The sequence below is a fragment of the Microtus oregoni genome, unplaced genomic scaffold (assembly GCF_018167655.1).
Source record: "Microtus oregoni isolate MIOR12 unplaced genomic scaffold, Mior012 000014F_ref0000157, whole genome shotgun sequence".
NCBI lineage: Eukaryota > Metazoa > Chordata > Mammalia > Rodentia > Cricetidae > Microtus > Microtus oregoni.
The window spans coordinates 36,330,782-36,351,561 of record NW_024543073.1 but is presented as its reverse complement, the minus strand read 5'-3'; the positions used below and the strand labels follow the sequence as shown (position 1 = coordinate 36,351,561).

Genomic DNA, 20,780 nt, shown 5'->3' with positions numbered 1-20,780 from the left:
ACATTAGTTATAAACTAATTGGTCTAGTAGCTCAGACTTCTTATTAACTCTTATAACTTATATTAGCCCATTATTCTTGTCTATGTTAGCTATGTGGCTCAGTATTGTTGACTTGATTTTCTGTCCTTCCTGGTTCCCACAATCATTAATTCCCAAAGAAATCACACAGAGGTCTACATTAATCGTTAACTGATTAGCCCAGTAGTTCAGGCTTCTTATTAACTCTTACAACTTATATTAGCCCATTATTTTTATCTTTGTTAGCCATGTCACTTGGTACCTTATTCAACAAGACAGTTACATCTTGCTTCTTCTATGTCTGGGATCACACTGCCAATGAGGAGTTCCTTCTTCCCAGAATTCTTCTGTTCCCATTGACCTGCCTCTACTTCCTGTCTGGTTGTCCTGCCTATACTTCCTGCCTGGCTACTGGCCAATCAGTGTTTATTTAAAACATAATTGACAGGATACAGACCACTGTCCCACAGCACAGTGCCTTATCAGTGAATCAGTCACATCTTGCTTCTTCTGTGACTAGATCATGACTGTGGAAAGAGCTTTCCTCTACCCAGAAATCTCCTGTTTTTGTCACCCTGCCTCTACTCCCTGCCTGGTTGTCCCGCCTCTACTTCCTGCCTGGCTTCTAGCCAATCAGCGTTTTATTAAAATACAATTGACAGGGTAGAAACCATTGTCCCACAGCACCTATTGGAATTTTTTATTTATTCTCCATGTTTATTCCATCATCCAGAACAGTATAGTCTTTTACAGAAGGTTATAGTGAGACATGTCTTCCACAGTGACTGGGAAAGACTGGACCACTTTTGGCTTGGGGGCCTATGTGAGGCCTCTAAGGAATTTCCTGATGGTATTGGGTTGGCTTGTCTGTCTTTTGTTTATCTGCATTCATTGGTCCAATGTCAGTCTTTGCCACACCTTCTACATATAACTCAAGGCTTAGTCCTCCTATTCTTTCCATTCCCAGAGGAAACAATATTCCTAGGAATTCCTCTTCTACAATTTCTTCTCAGATGTCATAATCTACCACAATTAAAACATTTGGCATTTTGATGTCTCCTCATACCTTTGGAGATTGCTTCTCCTACCCAAGATTCAGCATTATAGTCAAATGTCTCAATGTTCATTGTATGTAAGATCCATTCATCCATTAGTGCTGATCTAACCTTTAAAGGCCCAAGTATTTTTTTTTTTTGCATTCTAAGTTGGCATTTTCAAAAGCCAGAGATTCAATAAGTACTCATCTAGCATCTGGGTCTGTTATTCCTGTCTGTACAGTCTTAGCTTATCTTTGTAAAAAAGCACTCAAGAGTTCTCTCTGGCCCTGTTTAACACTGGTATATGATTCAATTAGTTTTCCTAGTTCTTGAATCCTCACCCAAGAATTTAAGGCTGCTTTGTGGCTTAGGGACAATATTTGTTAATTGTAAAGAGCTTCAGCCTGTGCATAAGTACCTCAGCAAGAATTTGATCTTGGGAAGTCTCAAGTCCTTTTGCTTTTCCCTGTTGTTCTATAATTTTAGTCTCTTCCCTGAAATAACATTTAAACATCAGTTGAGGTCTGTCATCCAGAACTTCTGAAACTAACTGAAGTCAGTCGTGTGATGTCACCTTAATGCTAGAAGCCCATTTCTTATCATCTTTCTAACAAATGCAGAATGTAACCCATAAGTTATGACAGCTTGCTTAATTTATTTTAGAGCATTCATTCCTATAGGTATCCATCTACCTTCTCTGGATCTTTTCGGGCCTTTAGAACTTGATGATTTGTCAGAGTAGATTATAGGGTAAGAAGCTAAAACCCTGTGTAAGTCATCTCTGACAGTTACTGGTGATGTTGAATCCTGTCCTTGTACCTTCTTTCCCTGCTCATCAGCTCCAATAATTTCCTCAATTGTTTCAAATCTTTTTACTACCGTTTTTTGTAAAACCTGAATCTCCTGGCCTGTATATATGTTTAGTGATTTCACTGAGGCACCTAGCTCCTGGTCCTCATTCTGCACATGTGATTCCAAGGTATGGAGTTTTTCCTTTAAAGATAACATCTCATCCTTGGATGTTATTTGGATAGTGTGCAAATTGCCTTCCTAGAGAGATTCTCTGTCTGCTAACCTATCATAACTTTTTAATAGATTTTGATTGTCACATTCAACAGTATGAATTCTTTCAGCTAATTTCCCAGTACCCTTTGACATGGATCTAATTTTGTCTGTCAAATTAATGTTACCCTTTTCAATAGTTTTAATTTTTTCAGGTAACTTTTGATTTTTGATAGTATTAATCCTGTCAGCTAGCTGTTCATTATGAGTCTGTAGAGACTGTAGCATTTCTAAACACTCCTCATTCGTGGCTCTGTTATCAAACCATTTTCTCAAGGATATAATATTAGGAAAAAAAACTGAGTCCCAATATCCAATAAATGGATGTATCACAATAACCATTTAAGCCTTTCACAATACAATCCATAGTATTAGCAAAAAAGTTACCAAAAGTTTCAATGGTAATGTTGTCCACAATTATATAACTTTTCAAGTTTATTGATTTATTAATTAAGAAACAATTTACCTGGTATGAGGTCCAGTAAATTGTTTTAGGTGTAATAATCTTTATTGTCCAGCAGGTGTTGTGGTTGCAGAGTCGCAACTTAGTGGCACAACCTGGTGCCATGAACAGTCCTGAGCCACTTTGGCTTTCTCACATAGATGCTGGCTAAATACTGAGAAATATGCTTTGCTTGACAAATTAAAAGCAACTAAATTGATTCTGTACATGGAACAAAAAGCCCAGAGATCACGGGCAGGGAGCACAAACTGGAAGCTGTGCAAGTCACCATGCAGCAGAGAACTATGGCAGGGAAAGTAGCAGTTGGGGCAGGGGGCATACGTGTGCTTGGAAAATTTCCAAGTTGCCACACAGAGTTAGCTCTTCTGTGGTGGGGGTTCTAAAAAAAAAAAAACCCACTTGAGTAAAAGCAAGCTAAGTGGTTGGGGGTGGGAGTCTTTCTGGTCTATGGACCTAGGCCTTTCAGCTGATCTACCTCATAGGTGTGGAGTCTGGATCCACGTGGGTGCCAGAAGAAGGATGCTTAAAAGAAATCCCACACTAGCTCAGAACTGAGTATAATATAGGGCTATTTATTTAGGGGTAGACTCAGATATCACAAGTCTCTGCTGGAATGGGGAATAACAACTGAATCCCACAGCTGGAAAAGAGGCCAGACACATGCTTTACATTGGTGTATATAGTATAAGAAGCCATGTTCATGTGGGCGTGTAACTTAAAGGCTACTGGCAGTAGGAATTCCTACAGCATGTTGTAAGCTCTGAAATGTTAAAAATACGTATGTGATATTATGTCTTGCTTTTTAGTTTTCTTAAATTGCAATTGTTAGTCAACCTTAAATTTGCCTGGTTAAATGTAGTTCAGAGTTGGAACATAGATTTACCATGAATGAGATCCTGGACTTCATTTTCAAATGAGCATACAGACACACACACACACAGAGTATACGTATATGGCTGTTATATTTAAAGTGTGAGTTTAAATTAGAAGGAGAGCTCAGAGGAGGGGAGTAAAGTAGAATCTGCAGGCTGTGACAGTTGCATGAAAGCTGTCAAAGTAGCAAGACCTTCTTCAGTGATAGCAAGGAATTTCATTAGCTTTTCTCTTGGGAGTATAAGCTTTAGCAACATGGTACTTGAGTTTCTCTGGTACCAAAAACTTTAGAATGCTCAGCTAGAATTCTCTATTTATACTCTCCACAAAATGAAACATTATTAGACATAATCACACCTTAAGTTGTGATGACAGATGTTGACATAAGCACTTGAAGAGAAAATAAGGTTACAGAGAGATATATGAAAATAATGAGACAAAAGCATGTCAAAAATTATTTTCTGGAAAATGATAGAATTTTAAAGTACGAAAAGTAATAGGGGAGATAATTGGGAACATTCAGTATATAGCTGGTGTGTAATTAAGTTGACGGGTCTTGTTTGGGGAAAACACAACCATGTGAATTAGGCCATAGGTTAGTGCTCACACATCTGTGGCAAACATGCTACTGGAACATGCCTCACAAAGAAGGCTGGAATCACAGCAGAGCTTTTGAGTTTTTGGGAACAAGACTAATTTTGCTTTATCTGTCAAAATAAATACTATCCCAATGATGTGTTCATCCATAATATGGTAATGAAATAGAAAGAGGGCATTCAAGGTGATATTTCTGGGAGCCATCAGTACAAAGGAAGGAAAGAAATATTTACATCTAAAAACTCTAAACTATGAAAGTATGTCCATGCACTCTGTATTATCTCACTCATTCAACTAAAGGGTAAATCAAAGGGATGGACATATAGGGCTGGCAAATGGAAGTAGTGAGGGAAAAGGGCTGAATAAATGAGCAGGAGACTGACATTTAAATAAAAAGCATGACAGTTTCCGTATGTTGTTCAGCTCTTAAAGCTGGATAAGAGTGATGGTTTTTCCACTAATACTCACATCTGAAATAGTATCACGTACATTTTTAGCTAGTTCTCAAACAAATTCCATATTCTATACAAATAGGAAAAATTCAATTCATAATTGACAGGGTATGAATTTTTTATACTTTGAGCCATAAGGCTGCCACATCAACAAATGTAATTCCTTAGCAAATATGTCTTATGTTTATATTTATGAAATGTACACAATTGATACAGAACCCAGAAGGGAATAAGTAAGCATTTTAAATACACTTTGATTTGCAAGCTCCATGCTGGGAAATATTTATTAAATTAGAAACAAGGGAAGCATGTAAGCAGAATATTCTGGATCTCAATTTACCTTGAACCTTATGTTACCTTCATGGATTTTTACCACACTTGGATTTCCATTGGCTAAAGTGTTAGTTTCGCTCTGTTTTGTTTACTGTCTTTTTTTAATATATGATGTGGTGCTCTCAAAGTGAAAGTGATAAATTATTAATATGAAGGCTCATATTGAAAACCAGCCAGCTGGGATGGTTTCAGGCCAGTTTGTGGGCACATCCAGGAAACAGCTATGAGGCCTGCTCAAGTCTTCCCACCACACTGTGTGTGGCAGAGCCTTGCCACTCCCCCAGACAAATGATGCATCCGGTTTTTATCTTCTTGGATCCAGAGCTTATGACTTCTTTGTAATTTTTGTGTATCAATAAGTAATGCCAAGCTCATGCCAAGGGTAGGACATAGGTGGCAATGTGTCATTTTCGAACTGAGGCTCTGTTGTTGGAACCATAGCTGTTGTAGAAGAACTCTTACGAACTGGAGACGGCCGTTCTGTGAAGAAGCACAAACCACACGAAAGACCTGCAGATCATGTTACCTGAGGGTCCTTCAGATATGTGGCATTTTCCACTAGATATTTAAATTAAGATGTCACAGATGAGTGTGGTCCTTCGTTTGAATTTTCTAAGCTGAAGCTTCAGACCCCACAGCTATTCCCATTATTACCATTCCAATAGTACAACAATTATACCTGGAACACTAATGTTAAACCAAGGTCCTAAGAAGCTGTTAAGGTACCTCCCATTCCCTGCGATATTTGCTCTGGTAATTAAGGAGTATGACACATAAATTGCTGCTATTTTTTATGCTTGTTTAATCTATATTTATAGGCAGAATGATATTTTCCTATATATCATTTTAGAATTGAATTTTAGTATTATATATAATAACTGTATTTCAAAATCAAGGAGCAAAAATATAATGGAACCATATGCAAAACACAGTGCCAAAGCCTTTCCTAAATTAACGTGCTATTTATGATGACCTTAAAAATGACATATTACCTTCCATATTTGTAGGTAAAACCCCAAGACCCAGGCAAGTTTGAGTCTCGTAGTAAAAGTCAATGAAGTGAGTGGCATGAAAGTCTGACATGACTCTAAAGTTTTATGCACTTTTATCAAGCACCATTGCATTTGAGTACTGAAAAGCAGATCTTAAGTAATAGGTCCATAGAAGTTAAAAGCCAAGAATATTAACAAATCACAATAGGTTTTAGAAGTAATCATTTATCTTAACTTTTTTATATATCTTCTTGCCCAAATAACCTCCACCCATTTTGTCTGGAAGGGCTCTAGAGCAAAATGTGAGGCATTTTCTCTATAACTGATGAGAGATATTAAGCCAGAATTAACCAGCTAAGCGATTCAACTTGTATGAAATGATACATGCAACTTAGTGGTGTGCTCGATTCTAACAGAGAACAGCTATGCGGACTTAGGAGAATTTTCTTCAGTCATCCTCCAGCCAACCAATTGTTCTGCTCTTTTGAAATCTGCCTATCTGGTGTGTTTTCTAGATATTTAGCAAAAACAATTGCCCTGATCCTGAGCCATAGGATCAGTGTATCATAGTACGTAGCACCCCACAGCTATAAAGAACTTCAGGAAAAGGATAAAGGGTTTTGAGTTCAAGTCAGAATAACCTGAGACCTTTATAAGTAAAATTATCTCTGGACTCTTGATTGTAAAATGAAGGAAAATGCAGCAATAACTCTCCAAGTTTTTTTATACTCTTAATATATTTCAGTTCTATAAATTAATTCCATCTGTTTTAATATGTATTTCTTTTCTCTTGTCTCTGTAGTGAATTTCTCCAATAAATGACACTTTTAGGTCACCCTCTTCCCCTACAAGAGCCTCAGTATTAAAGTAGACTGAGGTGCGTGGCCATGTCTTTTGTTCCAAGGAGCCTGTGGTGCAGTGAGGTTCCTCTACTTTAAATGTGTTGTCTCATCACATACCTGCATCCATCCCACACATTTGCATTGGCATCTCATAGTCTCAGTCAATTTAAAGGAACCAGGAAAGAGCGCAAAAAGAAAACCAGAGTAACAAACCTAGTAGAGCTATAATTTATAAAGTACTTATATGGGTCTTGGAGTATTTGTAAATCTAGGTATTTGGTCTTGTTTGTTTCTTTGTTTGAGACAGGCTGATGCCGGTGGGGGAGGGGCTGGGGTTTTGCCCCAGTACCGAGGGCCTAGAGAGTGGGGTACCCAGCTGGCTGGCTGCTCACTCACCTCTTGGTCTGATGTGTGCAATTGCAGTCTGTGCATCATAGTTCCTTTGAGGTTGTGGGGGGATGGGTGGATTTGGGGAAGAAGTGGGCCTTGTAGCTTACAGGGTCGATCAATTGCGGGGGTTGGGTGTCTGGATAGTTTTTAGATGAAAAAGGTGTTGCTATTTTATCATATCACATCCCAAATTCTACTGTTTTCCATTGTCTATGATGATTCAGTGTAATAGCTTATGCTGCCACAGTCAGCACGGCCCAAGGGTTGGACCTGACTGGGGCTGAAGAAGAGAAGACAGACAGATGGACACATGGACTCTCAGAAAAGCTCTCTAAAGGAGAAGCCACAGCACCCCAGAAGCTAGACATGTTTGTTATGTAAAGTTGAGCAGAGAGACAGGGTTGTGGCATGCAGCTGGATTGGGTGGCAGATAAACAAGGAGACAGGAGTTATAGTTTACAGCTCCGTTAGAGGGCCAGGACTGGGTAATCTGCATTCACCAGTCTCTGGAGGAGCGGTCCTCAGACTGAATATCTGGATGAAGAAAGTATGGACATCTCTGCACACAGAATGCATTGTCAACAGTGCATTCTGTCTCCAAGCCTGACACTGTGAGGTCCTTGACATGGCTGTCTCCTGTCACCAGCACACATTCTCTCTACAGTCCCACAGTATGAAATGAGTGCCACACAGTTATGTACTATAAAAGTTCCAGAAATACCATCCTAAAGGGTAAAAATGACTTTTTGTGACACATTACATTATGTAGACTTGTGAATAAACAGCACTGTGGTTATAGTAGATGCCGCTCATATCTTAATAAAAAAGAATGTTCTACCTCAGCACTAAATGCTGTCCAGGTAGTGTGACCTTGGTCCTCTGACTAAACTCTTAAAATCCTTAAAAGTCTAGCATTGGGAATGAAGTTTCTGTGGAGAGGTGAATGATTTACTATTAACAGAAAAGTTCAGGTCCCATTACCACTGACAGCTATGTCCCCATTTATGTTATTTTTTGAGCCATAACTATTTAAAACGTTGCAGTTAGCTTCCTTACTTGCCCCATTTATTGACACATAACTGTCCTATTAAATATATAGAACAAATCACATTAATTAAAATAAATTGCTTGGGCAGTTGAGCTGTGCTGCAGATGTCTCCAAAGGCTATAAATTCAAATTAATTAAAGGCTGTTTGTCCCTGTGCTTGAGAAAGATTCCTTTTAGTGCATTAGTCGTAACTAAAGAAACCAACCATCTTGCAAAAGGAAATTCATTTGAGTTGTTGAAAAAATAGCTACATAAATGGATATTTAGCTAGTTATCGTAATCATGTAACAAAATCTTGGCTGAAGCAAAGAAATAGCTTTTTCACACTGGCAAGTGTAACTGTTCTTTTGTATTGAAGGTGGATTTTAGAAAGAATATCTCTATTTGATTCTCTGTATTGTATGCATTTAGATCTATTACATTTAGTTCTGTATTTATATGTATACATATGTAGAATTCCAGGATGTGTATTTGTGTGTATATGTGTGTGTATGTTTGTGTGTGTGTATTCCATGTTAACAGATCATGCATAAGATAAACAGGCGATCTTTGTCTTCTGGATATTAAACTATTCAGTTAGGTGAAAATACTGTGCAGCATTAGAAACCCACTCTGTTTATATTAAGAGATGCCTGTGTGTTATAATTGCCAAAGACAAGGATGGGATGAGCTGTTATGGTGTTCTGTAAATGTTTTATGCCCTTTACATTTAATAAAATTCTCCATAACAATAAAACATTCCCCTAAACTAACACACCTTAAGAAACTTGTTAATAAATAAGTTGGAAGGATCTCAGACGTGGTGGCATATTCCTGTGATATGACAATGTGGAGGCTAAGGAGTATGAGGCCAGCCACGGCTATCTAGTGAACTTTAGGCTAGGCTGGAGTTACACAGTGATGTACTCTAACAAAGTCTCCCTCCAACCATTTATCAAGGTGAAATATTTTTCACCTGTCATTCCTAAAAGTTTCTACTAAAAGTCATAATTAAGGATATATAAAATCCTTAGAATTGGACTATTATAGGTTTGGTATAAAGTTCAGAAGAAAATAAGACTTTTTAAGTATTAAATATTACAGCCTATAAGAACATTTTAAATGTTTTGGTGAGGATAAGGCTGATCAATAAATCAACTCTTTTCACATTATATAAAAAGATTATTGATTTCTCTGTAACTAAATGTAAACCAAAGAGAATGGAACAAAACTATACATTTTTTTTGAAACTTAGAATTTAAACCATAGGCAAATGTGATTGCAGAGTCTCATTATCTGAAGAACATTTTAGACAGGGGACAGGTTTTATGTTTAAGCATTCATGAGACTGATCTGTTGTTCTGAGCTGAATGGGAGGTAGAAATACTAATGTGCTACTATGGTGTGACTCACCTTCTGCGTGCTTGCCTAGCAAGCAACATCAACACCACAAGCTGGTGCTGTGATCCCAGCACTGGATAGGTGGGGTAAACAGGGCCATATTAAGCTATCCTGTATATAGTGAACTGGGTTAGGTAGATTGCTCTCTTTTAGACTAATCCTCTCAAGCGTAGTACATCTTTATATCTGTGTGCCCCCCCACCCCAAAGTCTGTCCTTTGGGACTCAATGGTATGCAGTCACTTCCTGACAGGACTGCCTTCAAAGAACAGTGCAAATGCTATCTCTTCCAGTGTCCCTATAATTTAATAATGACTTCACTACTCAAATATCTCAGAATGCTTTCTGTCTTAATGTTGAGAAAAGGAAGACATAAATGTTTCCCTGGAGCTCCTTTAGGTTGCTTCACAAGTCAGGGAAGAGATACCGGAATGATGTCTTCCTCACAGACCATCATGGAAGTGAAGGCTGAGGAAACAGCACCAGCTCCTTTTAAGACCACTGACACTTCATACCTACACTGAAATACTGGGGGAGATCGTTAGGAGATTTTGTGGCTGTATTTGGGATAATTATTCAGCCTTGCCCATATGGTAAATTCTCAGACTATATAAACAACTAAAGACAGAGTCATCTCCAGTCCCGCTGGCTTAAGTTTCCTACCTAGCACAGTATTCTGGGCTCAGCACATGCTCAGTGCGTGTTTTCTAGATGATTGAGTACATTAATTATTTGCATTAAAACTCTATCTGAAATATGGCTCTTGTGATTTATTTTAAATAGACCCATAACCAATAAGGCTACTCAACCATAAGCCCTATGCCTAAAACCCAACAAAACAGCTAACTTATAAAGCCCTTTTATTTCAGTCTTTTCAGAAAAACATACTACAGTTTATTTTTACTATTACTGCTCACTGAGACAGATTGAAATTTTTTATTTTATTCTAGTACAATATGTGACTTAAACATTTTTAAAGATTTTTTAATTTCTATTGTATGTGTATGAGTTTTTTGTTTACTAGTATGTATACGTACTACATGGATTCAGTGCCCTCAGAGGCCACCAGAGGTCATCATATCCCCTGGAACTGGAGTTAAAGTTGGTTGTGAGCTGCCATGTTGGTGCTGGAAATCAAGCTGGGGTGTGCTGGAAGAACAGCCAGTCCTCTGAACCACAGAGCCATCTTTCTGAGCGTCGGTGATTTAGAGATTTTGTTAGCCACAGTGAGAGATGTTTGCATTGGGAAGAATGCTAATCATATGTCAAATAAAATTAAATAATTAAATATTTTTATAATATTTTATCAGTTTGTGTGTGTTTGTGCAGGTGTGCAATTGTGTGTGTGTGCACATGTAATGGTGAGGATACCAATACCTGTAGACATGAAGAGTCAGAAGAAGGTGTCTAGTCCTCTGAAACTGAGGTTTCAGGTGCTGTGGACAGCTGACTTGTCATGTGGTTGCTAGGTTATGAGTTCCCATGCTCATGACCACACAGGAACTCGTCAGCATTGAGCCATCTCTTCAGCCATAACTGCCTTTTTTGTTAGAAGAATGTGGATGTGCCTAATAGATGAGGGGGTCTTCAGAACGATGCTTTTGCATATTATTAAATTTTAGGATTTGTAAAACAAGTGTTGATGTAGAAACTAAGGAAAGGAAGATGAAGGTCAAAAGCTGGCATCTTGTTATTTGTATAATTAATAAGTAATATTTACTTGAGATACCAAGTGCTACTGATTGTGTTACTAGAACTTCCAGGCTATTTCAGTTCATCTAAATATTGTTTAATGACATCCACAGTTCTGGCAAAGACTAACCAGCAGCTATTCTGCGGGTTTGAGGTGTGGAGAGTGTGGTATATGGAACACTGTGTTGTTGGAAATATGCTCTCTGAGCCAGCCTAATGTATTTGAACATTTTTAGGTGGTGGGAGGCATCATGGTGGAGGATAGGAGCAGTTTGTGTTTGTTTGCCTGCCTGCTTGCTTGTTTTGGAGAAGAAATAACATAATTTGGCTCGTATTTTAGAAAACTGAATCCATGAGCAATTTCTCTGAATTATGGATAGCCAAGTAATATTTCTACTTTATGATCATTAAAGTGCATAATCAAATATTCTCTGAATTTGAATCTGGATTAGACAATTGGAAAGGACTTTATGAAAGATAGACTGTACACATGGTCTGTGGAATAATGAGCTGGATTGAAGTGACTGGAAAGGAATTTCAGATGGCCAGAGAACGAAATAAGACATATAAGCATAGAAAACCTAAGGCAGGGGCAATACAGACGACAATTCTCTCCTTGAAGAAAAGCAGTAGAAGCAACACAGATTGTGACCAGGCTAGAGCATGAGACTTCCAACCCTCCCAGGCAGGGTGCCCATTGATAGTTCAGTTCTTCGAGATCATGGGATTGAGATGTGAACATCTCTGAAGTTTTGAACTCCTGAACTAGAGATGAGGTCAATGAGAGATACATAGGTGTGAGAATGTCTTCAAAGTATGTTGTGTCTGCGCTGATGGCGGCTGATGTGTGCACAGAACTGGGTGTGTTGTGCCTGCGCTGATGGCTGCTGATGCGTGCACAGAACTGGGTGTGAAGGAGAGGCACAGTACCAACCCTGTGTGGTGATTGAGGGCTGTGATGTCACCGTCGATTTCTAAACACACACAAATTTCTTTATCTAAACAATATTAATAGACTTAAAGTAGGAATAAAAATGATTATCAAGAAGCTGAATTTAGAGAACTTGGGGATAAGGATGAAGAATGATTCATTACATCTCAGAATGCACATGAACTACCAATGAAGAGACAGGAGTTGAAGACATGGAAGCAGATGGAGGAGAGACGATGTCTGTGATGCAGAGAGAGGCTCGTGCACATAGAACATCAAAATAAAGAAAATGGTTACTTGCTATACCATGCAGAGGAGAAGTACAAAAGGGTTTTTGTTCTAGAGGAATAAAATCCAATATGACTTCACCATTCACTGCTCAGTCTGGTGAGACAAATTCAAACCATTAATCGGACCAGATGGTTAATGTTTTAATGGCATAATAAACTAATAAGAAACTATAAAGCATTTTGTAAATACAAAGAGTCACATAAATGTTTAATAATCACATTAGGTCTGGAGGCTTACTTCAAGTTACACTTTTATATCAAAGAATTTTATTGGTATTTCAGGAGAAATGTCATAATATAATCAGATGCCATATTATAATTTATTGTATCTAAAAATACAACAAAGGGATAATCGAAAACAGAACAACTTCAGCCAGTGTGGTCTGAGAAGAGTGGATCAGCACCAACGTTCCCTTCACAGAAGACAAGGACGCGTGAGAGCATGATCGATGAGTAACGGCGCCGAGTGAGACCACTGCCATATGTAGAACCGCACTTGCCTATGTATTTGAGGGAGAATTTGCCAGATAAAGCAATGTGAAAGACATGCAACAGTAGGAAGGGCATGGATACAGAGACTGAATGTCCACTTAGTTCAAGTAGAAGCTGATAAACTAGTTGTAACATTTTACGGGGCACTTGGTGTTTGCAGCTCACCTGCTCCTTCCTACGGCAGTGTCACCTGTTTTAAAATTGAGACAATCTGATTCACAGAAAGGTCGAAACACTTGTCTAGGATCACATATTTAGAAAGAGATACAATCAGGATCCAGTTCCACAATCTGGCTTCAATATCTTCTGGGATAAATCATATAATTCTAATTAGATGAAACAGATTCATTCCTTCTTCCTGCCTCTGAACATGGCTGACTGATGTCACCGCAGCCATCTAGGGACCATGACATGATGGAAAAGACAAGGGAACCACTGTGACAGCAGATCTGGCGTGGGTCTCTTGACCAGAGCTGCAGTCACTTCCCGTTGATCTGTGAGGAAAGGAAGACTCTCTAGAGTCGCACTTGTTCTGTGCATGTTTCCTCTTTCATCATCGCTGCACCTCTGTGAATTCCCATTTTATAGATGGAAAATCAGCCCAGTTCCATTCTGCCCCAATTCACATGTTTTAAGGTTCAAATTTAGGCTGCACCCTGCCTGCTAAACTCTCTTCAGCATTCTGAGGAATCAGACACTTAAGAAATTTCAATTAAAATGAGAAAATAGAGAGGGATTCTTACTATTTTAATATTCTGATTACTATTCAGTGTGGTCGGAGCTTCCAGAACAAATATTTCTCATCAGGGGTACTATGAACACTTTGGGACATAATTTCATTGTGCACCATTGATATGCACTAAAGTCATTTTCTATCTTATTCCCTGGGTCCCACTGAAACCACTAAACTCATGTCAGGAAAACACCCTGCACATTTCTCAGTCTTCCTCAGTTACATGGCCTTTCTAGAACTGAGACTGACAAACTTCCTTGTGAAAAGTCCAAATGGTAAGTATTTCAGATTTGTGGGATGTGGGATCTTGGTGGTCTCCATCACAGCGGGTAAGCTCTGCTGTGTGGGATCAGTCCCAGATGACACAGATAAAAGTGCATGTGGCGGTCAGGGTTCCACTCATACTCTTTGGGGACACTGAGACAGAGAGGTGCAGAAGCTCTCCTGAGGAGACTCAGCTAGCAAGTTCTAGGCTCCTGGTCAACTCAAAGTCAGAGTGATCTCAGGGGTTAGGCTCATGTTTGAGACACAGTTGATTTTACAGATTTTAGCTGATTTTCTTCTGGCAGAAGGCTATGTCTCAGAGAACTTCTCACACTCCAGACTGTGCTCCTCTTAGTCTGGTGTCGGTTGCTCTTTTCTACCCTAACGACCCTACAGGACTTGCATCTTTGATAACTTGGATTGATGCTATCATCGACCTATGTCATGATTATCACCAGGCATAGCTCTTCCTATTGGCATGGACACACTGAAGTCTTCCCTCAATACAAGATTCCACAAAACCACTCGTCAGAAGAGCCATTCACTGATGTGTAACATTTATTTACCATGCTTTAACTGTTCACAGGAACATAAACCAGCCATTGCCCATTAAAGTGAAATGGAATATAAAATACTGAGCCCAGGGTCTGATACTTTCAAGAGCCCTAAGCAATAGATTATGGTAGGATGTTCGGAGTGGCAATCAGACACTACTACTGGTCCTGCTGTAACTAGATAAATGAAGGAGGATTTGTGAAGGCTTACAACACCCACGTCAATCAGAATGGAACTGATGCACAGGTTGACTGCTCTCACTGTGGAATATCTCAGTAAAGGTTTTATGTAGTCTCTACTGTATTATATAGAAAAGGGACCAAAGATGCTCAAGCTTCTCTATCCCACCCACCCCCAAGAGATATATGGCTGAAACCTCTCCTAGAAGGTAGTGGTACATATAGACCAGTGGGGTCTTATGGAATTCTACTGCTCATCAGTATATAAGGTGCAGCAAAGTGGAAGTAATGTTGAATTTCCTAAACAATAGTAGGCGGGGAGGGGATTTAGCAATATTTAGAGGCAGGCTATGAAGTCAGGAGGAACAAAATAGAGTCACCACATGTTTACTACAAAGCTTTTCTGTGAGCATCAGAATGCACTGGTACTGATAGCTTCTGATTTCTGCTGGGAAATGCTTTTATCACAGATATTTACTATATTAGGAGAAACTAAAGATAAAGATTTGAAATGTATTGTACATTGGTATTTGACAAATTGGTAGATTCATTTCCCTCCTGGTAATTCTTCTGACAAAGTGATTTTATTTTGCCTTGTATTAGTAGTTAGAGATAAATTTCTCTTAGCACATTATGAGCCTGAAATGTAGCATGCTTCTGACAAACATCTCAAGTATCTAGTACTTTTGTTTAACAAGAATAAAATAGAAAATATAATTTAATGCCTGTTTCCCATTTGTCATTATTTCTTATCCTCATATAAAATGATTTCTTCTTAATAAACACAAAGCAGAAATAAAAGGGCTTTCGTAGGTAAATAAGTTTGTTTAATATCATTAATTACTAACAGCTCAATTATACTGTGAAGTGCCATAATTGTCATAAAGCTTAAAAATCCTTGTCATGGTTTCTATAATTCATTTAAATTACATTAATTATACAGATTTTAATGAAGAAGAGAGACTGCTTTTAATCCTCACAAGTAGAGACAATGATCAAAATATTTATGGGTATATTTCATATTTTATTCTGTTGACATTCTTGACAAGACCAGACTGGACCAGACCAGTCTCGACCGGACCAGATCAGTCTCAACCAGACCAGACTGGATCAGGCTGGACTCAGGCATTATTAGAACTTTTATATTGAAGGAGAGGGGACAGGCAACCATGTTTGGATTACCCATAAAAGTGTATGATCTTTAACTCTTCTATTTAATTTCTAAAACAATTCAGGATACATTTTTCAGAAAATAAAATGTGGAAGTTTTTTTTTTTTTTTTTTTTTTTTTTTGGTACGTGGAATTAAACCAAGTTCTATATGCTAGGCAAGTGGCCAATGATTGGGATGAACCATGAGTCCCAAATATTTTCTTATTGCATTGTGCGCTGTGTGTGTCTATGTATCTGTTTGTGTGTGTCTCATGTGTGTGTGTGTGGTGTCACATGGTATGTGTGGAGGTCAGAGGCTAACAATCGGGAGTCAGTTCACTCCTCTTACCATGTAGGTCCTAAAAATCAGACTCAGCTTGCTAAGCTTTGTGGTCACTGAGCCATCTCAGCTGCCCATGGCCCAGTTATTTTGAAGATTAATTGATGGAATCTATAAAATTGTCTTAATATCACGGACATATTTGGCATACCATATGTCAACCCAATTTCTAGAGTTCACATCCAAAACTATTTGGGCAAGTAGCTTTGTGTGCCTCGGCTCATTCTCATTCAGAGAATCAAAGTACTAAAAAAGGAGGGGGTAAAGTGTTCAAAACAACCTATAGCTAGTGCTATATAGCTTTTCCATTACTTATCTGTTCATTGTGGAGTTCAATGTTATAGACTTAATAATAATATCCCAATACACCTTTATGAAATAGGTAGTAGACATGCTTTAACATTAAAATTCCATGTGAAGCATGGTGGCACACACCTTTAATCCCAGCACTGAGGAGAGTGGGGCAAGAGAATCAAGAGTTCTAAACCAAAGGGCCTGGAAAGATGGCTCAGCCCTTAAGAGCGCTAGCTGCACCTGCGGAGTCCCTGAGTCCAGTTCCCAGCATGCACACTGTGGCTCACAGCCACCTGTAACTCCTTTTCTGGGGCATCTGATGCCCTCCTATGACCTCCACAGGGACCAGACACACATGTGGCAAACAGAAATATATACAGGCAAAACATTAATACAATAAAATAAATTAAGATATATTTTTATCAGGCAGTGGTGGCACACACCTTTAATCACAGCACTTGGGAGACAGAGGCAGGTGGATCTCTGTAAGTTCGAGGCCAGCCTGGTCTACAAGAACTAGTTACAGGACAGGCTCCAAAGCAACACAGAAAAACTCTGTCTCAAAAAAAACAAGAAGAAAAGAAAAAAGAAGGATGTATTTTTAAAAGAAGAGTTCTAAATCAACCTGGGCTGCATAGCAAGTTCCAGACCAGCTTGGGATACTAACAAGATGTATTCTCAAAGCATTTAATAAACAAAATAAACAATATAAAACTTAATTTCCATTAAAGTAAGTACAAGGTGGCCTTGTGGGATAAATTATAAACCCCAAACAATTGATTTTAGGGGTATTTTCTCATATAATGTGAGTTTTTAGCATCACAGGGATGCAGCAGTGGGGGTGGATTCCCCACAGGGATGCAGCAGTGGGGGTGGATTCCCCACAGGGATGCAGCAGTGGGGGTGGATTCCCCACAGGGATGCAGCAGTGGGGGTGGTTTCCCCACAGGGATGCAGCAGCAGGTCCTCTCCTCTCAGGAGAGCTGTTTCCCTCCGCTGCACTCCCCTCTGCCCCTGCTCTGCTCTGATAGGAAGTTTTGCTGCAGAAATGTAGAACTCTGCACCTGCTCAGGCAAAAGTTGTTGCTTCTCTTCTGCCCTACTCAACTCTAGAGAAAGTCACCTCATTCAAGAGATTCCCTGGGAGGGAGGAATCCTGCAAGGTGGCTGCCTCCACCAGGGTGGAAAAAGGCAGCCCCAAGCTGAACAGGTACAGGGCAGAGTTTATCCAGGTTGAGGTTTTAGGATCAAAATTGGTCAGATTTTAATCCCTGATATTTTCATGCTCAGGGATTGGTTGGTTTTGTGTTCTGTTCAGGGACTGGTTAGTTTTCATGCTGAGTTGGCCGGGGATTCAGGGCCAGGATGTGTTTCTTTCAGTGACCCTTTATAAACATTTGGCTCTGGTTTCAGGGCCAGAATGTGTTTCTTTGACTCTGGTTTCAGGGCCAAAGTGAGGGTTCCGTCACTGTCCTCTTTACCCTACATAGTAGGGAAAGTTATTTCACCTTCAAGTTGTTTTAAAGTTCGGATAGATGGTGCTCTAATTACAACCATGAGGAATCAGGTAGAGAGCTTAAAGCGGCCCTAGATATGGTAGTTTTTAGATCCACACAAGATTGCTGATATAAAGATCTAGAAGGTGAGAAAAAGCCTAGGTAAAGGGTGTCTCCAAAGTCGCTTCCTCTCTGAGCCTCCCCTGCTTCTGGCATGCATATTACTGCTCATCGCTGGCCAGAGAGTGCGGACTCCAGAACAAGAAAGCCACCTCCTGCACTCGTGCACTGTGTGTGTCTGTTTGTTAACTGGTGGCTCTGACTCTGGAAGCACAGAGGAATGGCGTTCAGTGGAGCGCCCTTGTGCTTGGCCCGGGGGACAACAGGGAGCCTTTGACAGCAGGTCTTTCAGGATATGGCAGCCCTGGGCTTTGCATACCCTTTAAAATACTACATACTGGAAAGTAGCTCAACAAATGGTAGGAAACTTAAGAAAAGAGAAAAGAATAAAGAAGAGTCCCTTCCTGTTGGAAGTCTAGGTACACTGCCTTGTCATGTCGGAAGCTGGTGTGCGTTAGTCTTCAAGGAAATAAGCAGTGAGCATGCTTAGGCTATCATTTTAATATTATAAGGTTATGTATTTATACAGCTCTAGGTTCTTAAACTTCGCTCTACAGCGCCTAATTGTCCAAGATCAGAAAGGATTCAAGCTGACGTTTATGGACGTTTGCTAATTTTTGTTTTCTTGAGGATTAACTTGATTATTCCCAGTCTAGGAAGAGGTTGCTGCCCCTTCAGGCATTCAGTTGATGTCTTTTTCTGCAAACCTCCCTACGTTGTAGCCCTTTACACATTCTACACTGAAGGAAATGTATTACGTGCATTTTTAAACCCAGAAAATAGAGAAACCCCCTTTGACGCAATCCTGTAAGATGTTGTTTTCCTCTCCCACTCTGAAGTACTCCTGAAGTGGTGCCAACGAACTGTTGCCCCAAAGGCGGTCAGTAGAGACTAAATAAGGAAGGTGCCACTTCAGGAAACCAGTGCCCACAACCCACGCCTTTAAATAATGATTACTGGTGGAAAGTTATAAAAATACTGATTTTATTATTTTTCTTTTAGATGGGAAATGAAGAAAGATGAAACTCTGGAGGAGACAGAAAAAATGATGCTGGGCCATTTAAAACAAATCTGTAGCATACAGGACTCTTCTGTGTTAGACAGCACAGACGCACGGTGATCGGCAGAAAACGGCGACGGCTTTATTTTAGAAGCGTCTCGTGTGATGGAGGCTTTCTCAGAATCAGAGGACTCGCACATGTGCCACAGAGCACAGTCATCACCGCAGTGATGCACTGTGCTGTAAAGAACGAGAGGCTCTATGCTCTTATTTTAGAGATAATTGCAAACGTTTTTCTTTCCCAGTCTTTCTCCTTATATGATAAAACTGCTGCCATCTCGTGTTCCCTTTGAATTATGTTTTTTTTTCCTTCAATACTGAGGCATCTATGACAACAGAAAAAATATTTGGAAATATTTTTCTTATATAATATTTGGATGTTACATTGATTGGAATCCCACCCCCACACCGGAAGTCATCTGAAAATTGCAATTTGATTTGGTAACTGAAGCCTAAAAACAGATCTTAATTGCTGATTGGACTCATCCCCCTTCTCGTATAATTTTTTCCTCATCCACTTCATCATTTTTTTTTTGTTTTTTTTTTTTTTGTTTTTCGAGGCAGGGTTTCTCTGTAGCTTTTAGAGCCTGTCCTGGCACTAGCTCTTGTAGACGAGGCTGGCCTCGAATTCACAGAGATCTGCCTGCCTCTGCCTCCTGAGTGCTGGGATTAAAGGCGTGGGCTACCACCGCCTGGCCCATCCACTTTATCTTAATCACACCCACAAGAAAGCCTTCCCCAGCACTGTTAACTTCAGTCTTTGGACTCTCGTGTTGTCCTCCTTAGTCTCTTTCCTCTCACGCTTTCACCTCCTGCACCAAGTGGCTCCTTTTGGCTCAAGCCAAAAAAAAAAAAAAAATGGTTATTTTTTTCCAACTGAAAACCATCTTTATTTCAGAATTATATTCAAAAGTTAATCTTCTCTATCCTTCATTATCTACAATGGCTATTGTTGTTGGTTTTTTTAATCTTTTCAGTCTTCTGGCGGGGGTGGGGGTCATCACCCAGTTCCCAAATGAATATATGGAGGCCTTTTCTTATTTATGAATATCCAGCCTTACCTTGATTTGTTTCTACCTAACTTTTCTTAATTTAAATTATTCTATCTACTTTTGCCTCTGGGCTTTTTTACTTTTCTTACTTCTGTAATCTTGCTTTCACTTTGATCCCTGGCCAGCTGTGTGGCTGAGTGGCTGGACCCTTCTTTTCTTGCTCCTTGACCTCTTTTGCTTTTAGATCTTTGTTTTTCTCCTTCTGTTTATTCTTTTTGCCTGGCAACCCTGCCTATCCTTTCTCTTGCCTTGCTATTGACCATTCAGTTCTTTTTTAGACCAGTCAGGTGTTATAAGCAGGCCAGTTAATACAGCTTCACAGAGTTAAACAATTGCAACATAAAAAAAGGATAAAAAATATCTTTGCATCATTAGACAAATGTTCCATAGCATTAACAAATTTAACACATCTTCAACTAATGCCCTACAACAAATGCATGCTATTTTTCTTTTCAATTGTACTTGCACACACACACAGACATATGCACACACACACACACACACACACACACACAGGAATGTGTTCTACCACCCTGCTAGCCAAGTACAATGATATATATTTACTGTGTCCTTCCTATGAGTGCCTGGTATAGATTATAAAGACCTTGAAAGCCTTAAGTATAATATGAATTTTCCCTTTATAAAC

At 39.4% G+C, this 20,780-nt stretch overlaps 1 protein-coding gene across 1 annotated transcript in view; it reads left to right on the top strand.

The window, feature by feature from the left end:
* The window catches only part of Kiaa0825 (KIAA0825 ortholog), a 411,723-nt gene extending 391,341 nt beyond the window's left edge, over window positions 1-20,382 (top strand). Inside the window, exon 21 of the mRNA XM_041663776.1 lies at window positions 19,025-20,382. Within this exon, the coding sequence (XP_041519710.1) occupies window positions 19,025-19,142 (118 nt within the window). The 3' untranslated portion in view covers window positions 19,143-20,382. The remainder of the gene's footprint in view (window positions 1-19,024) is intronic.
* Window positions 20,383-20,780: the final 398 nt, after the last annotated feature.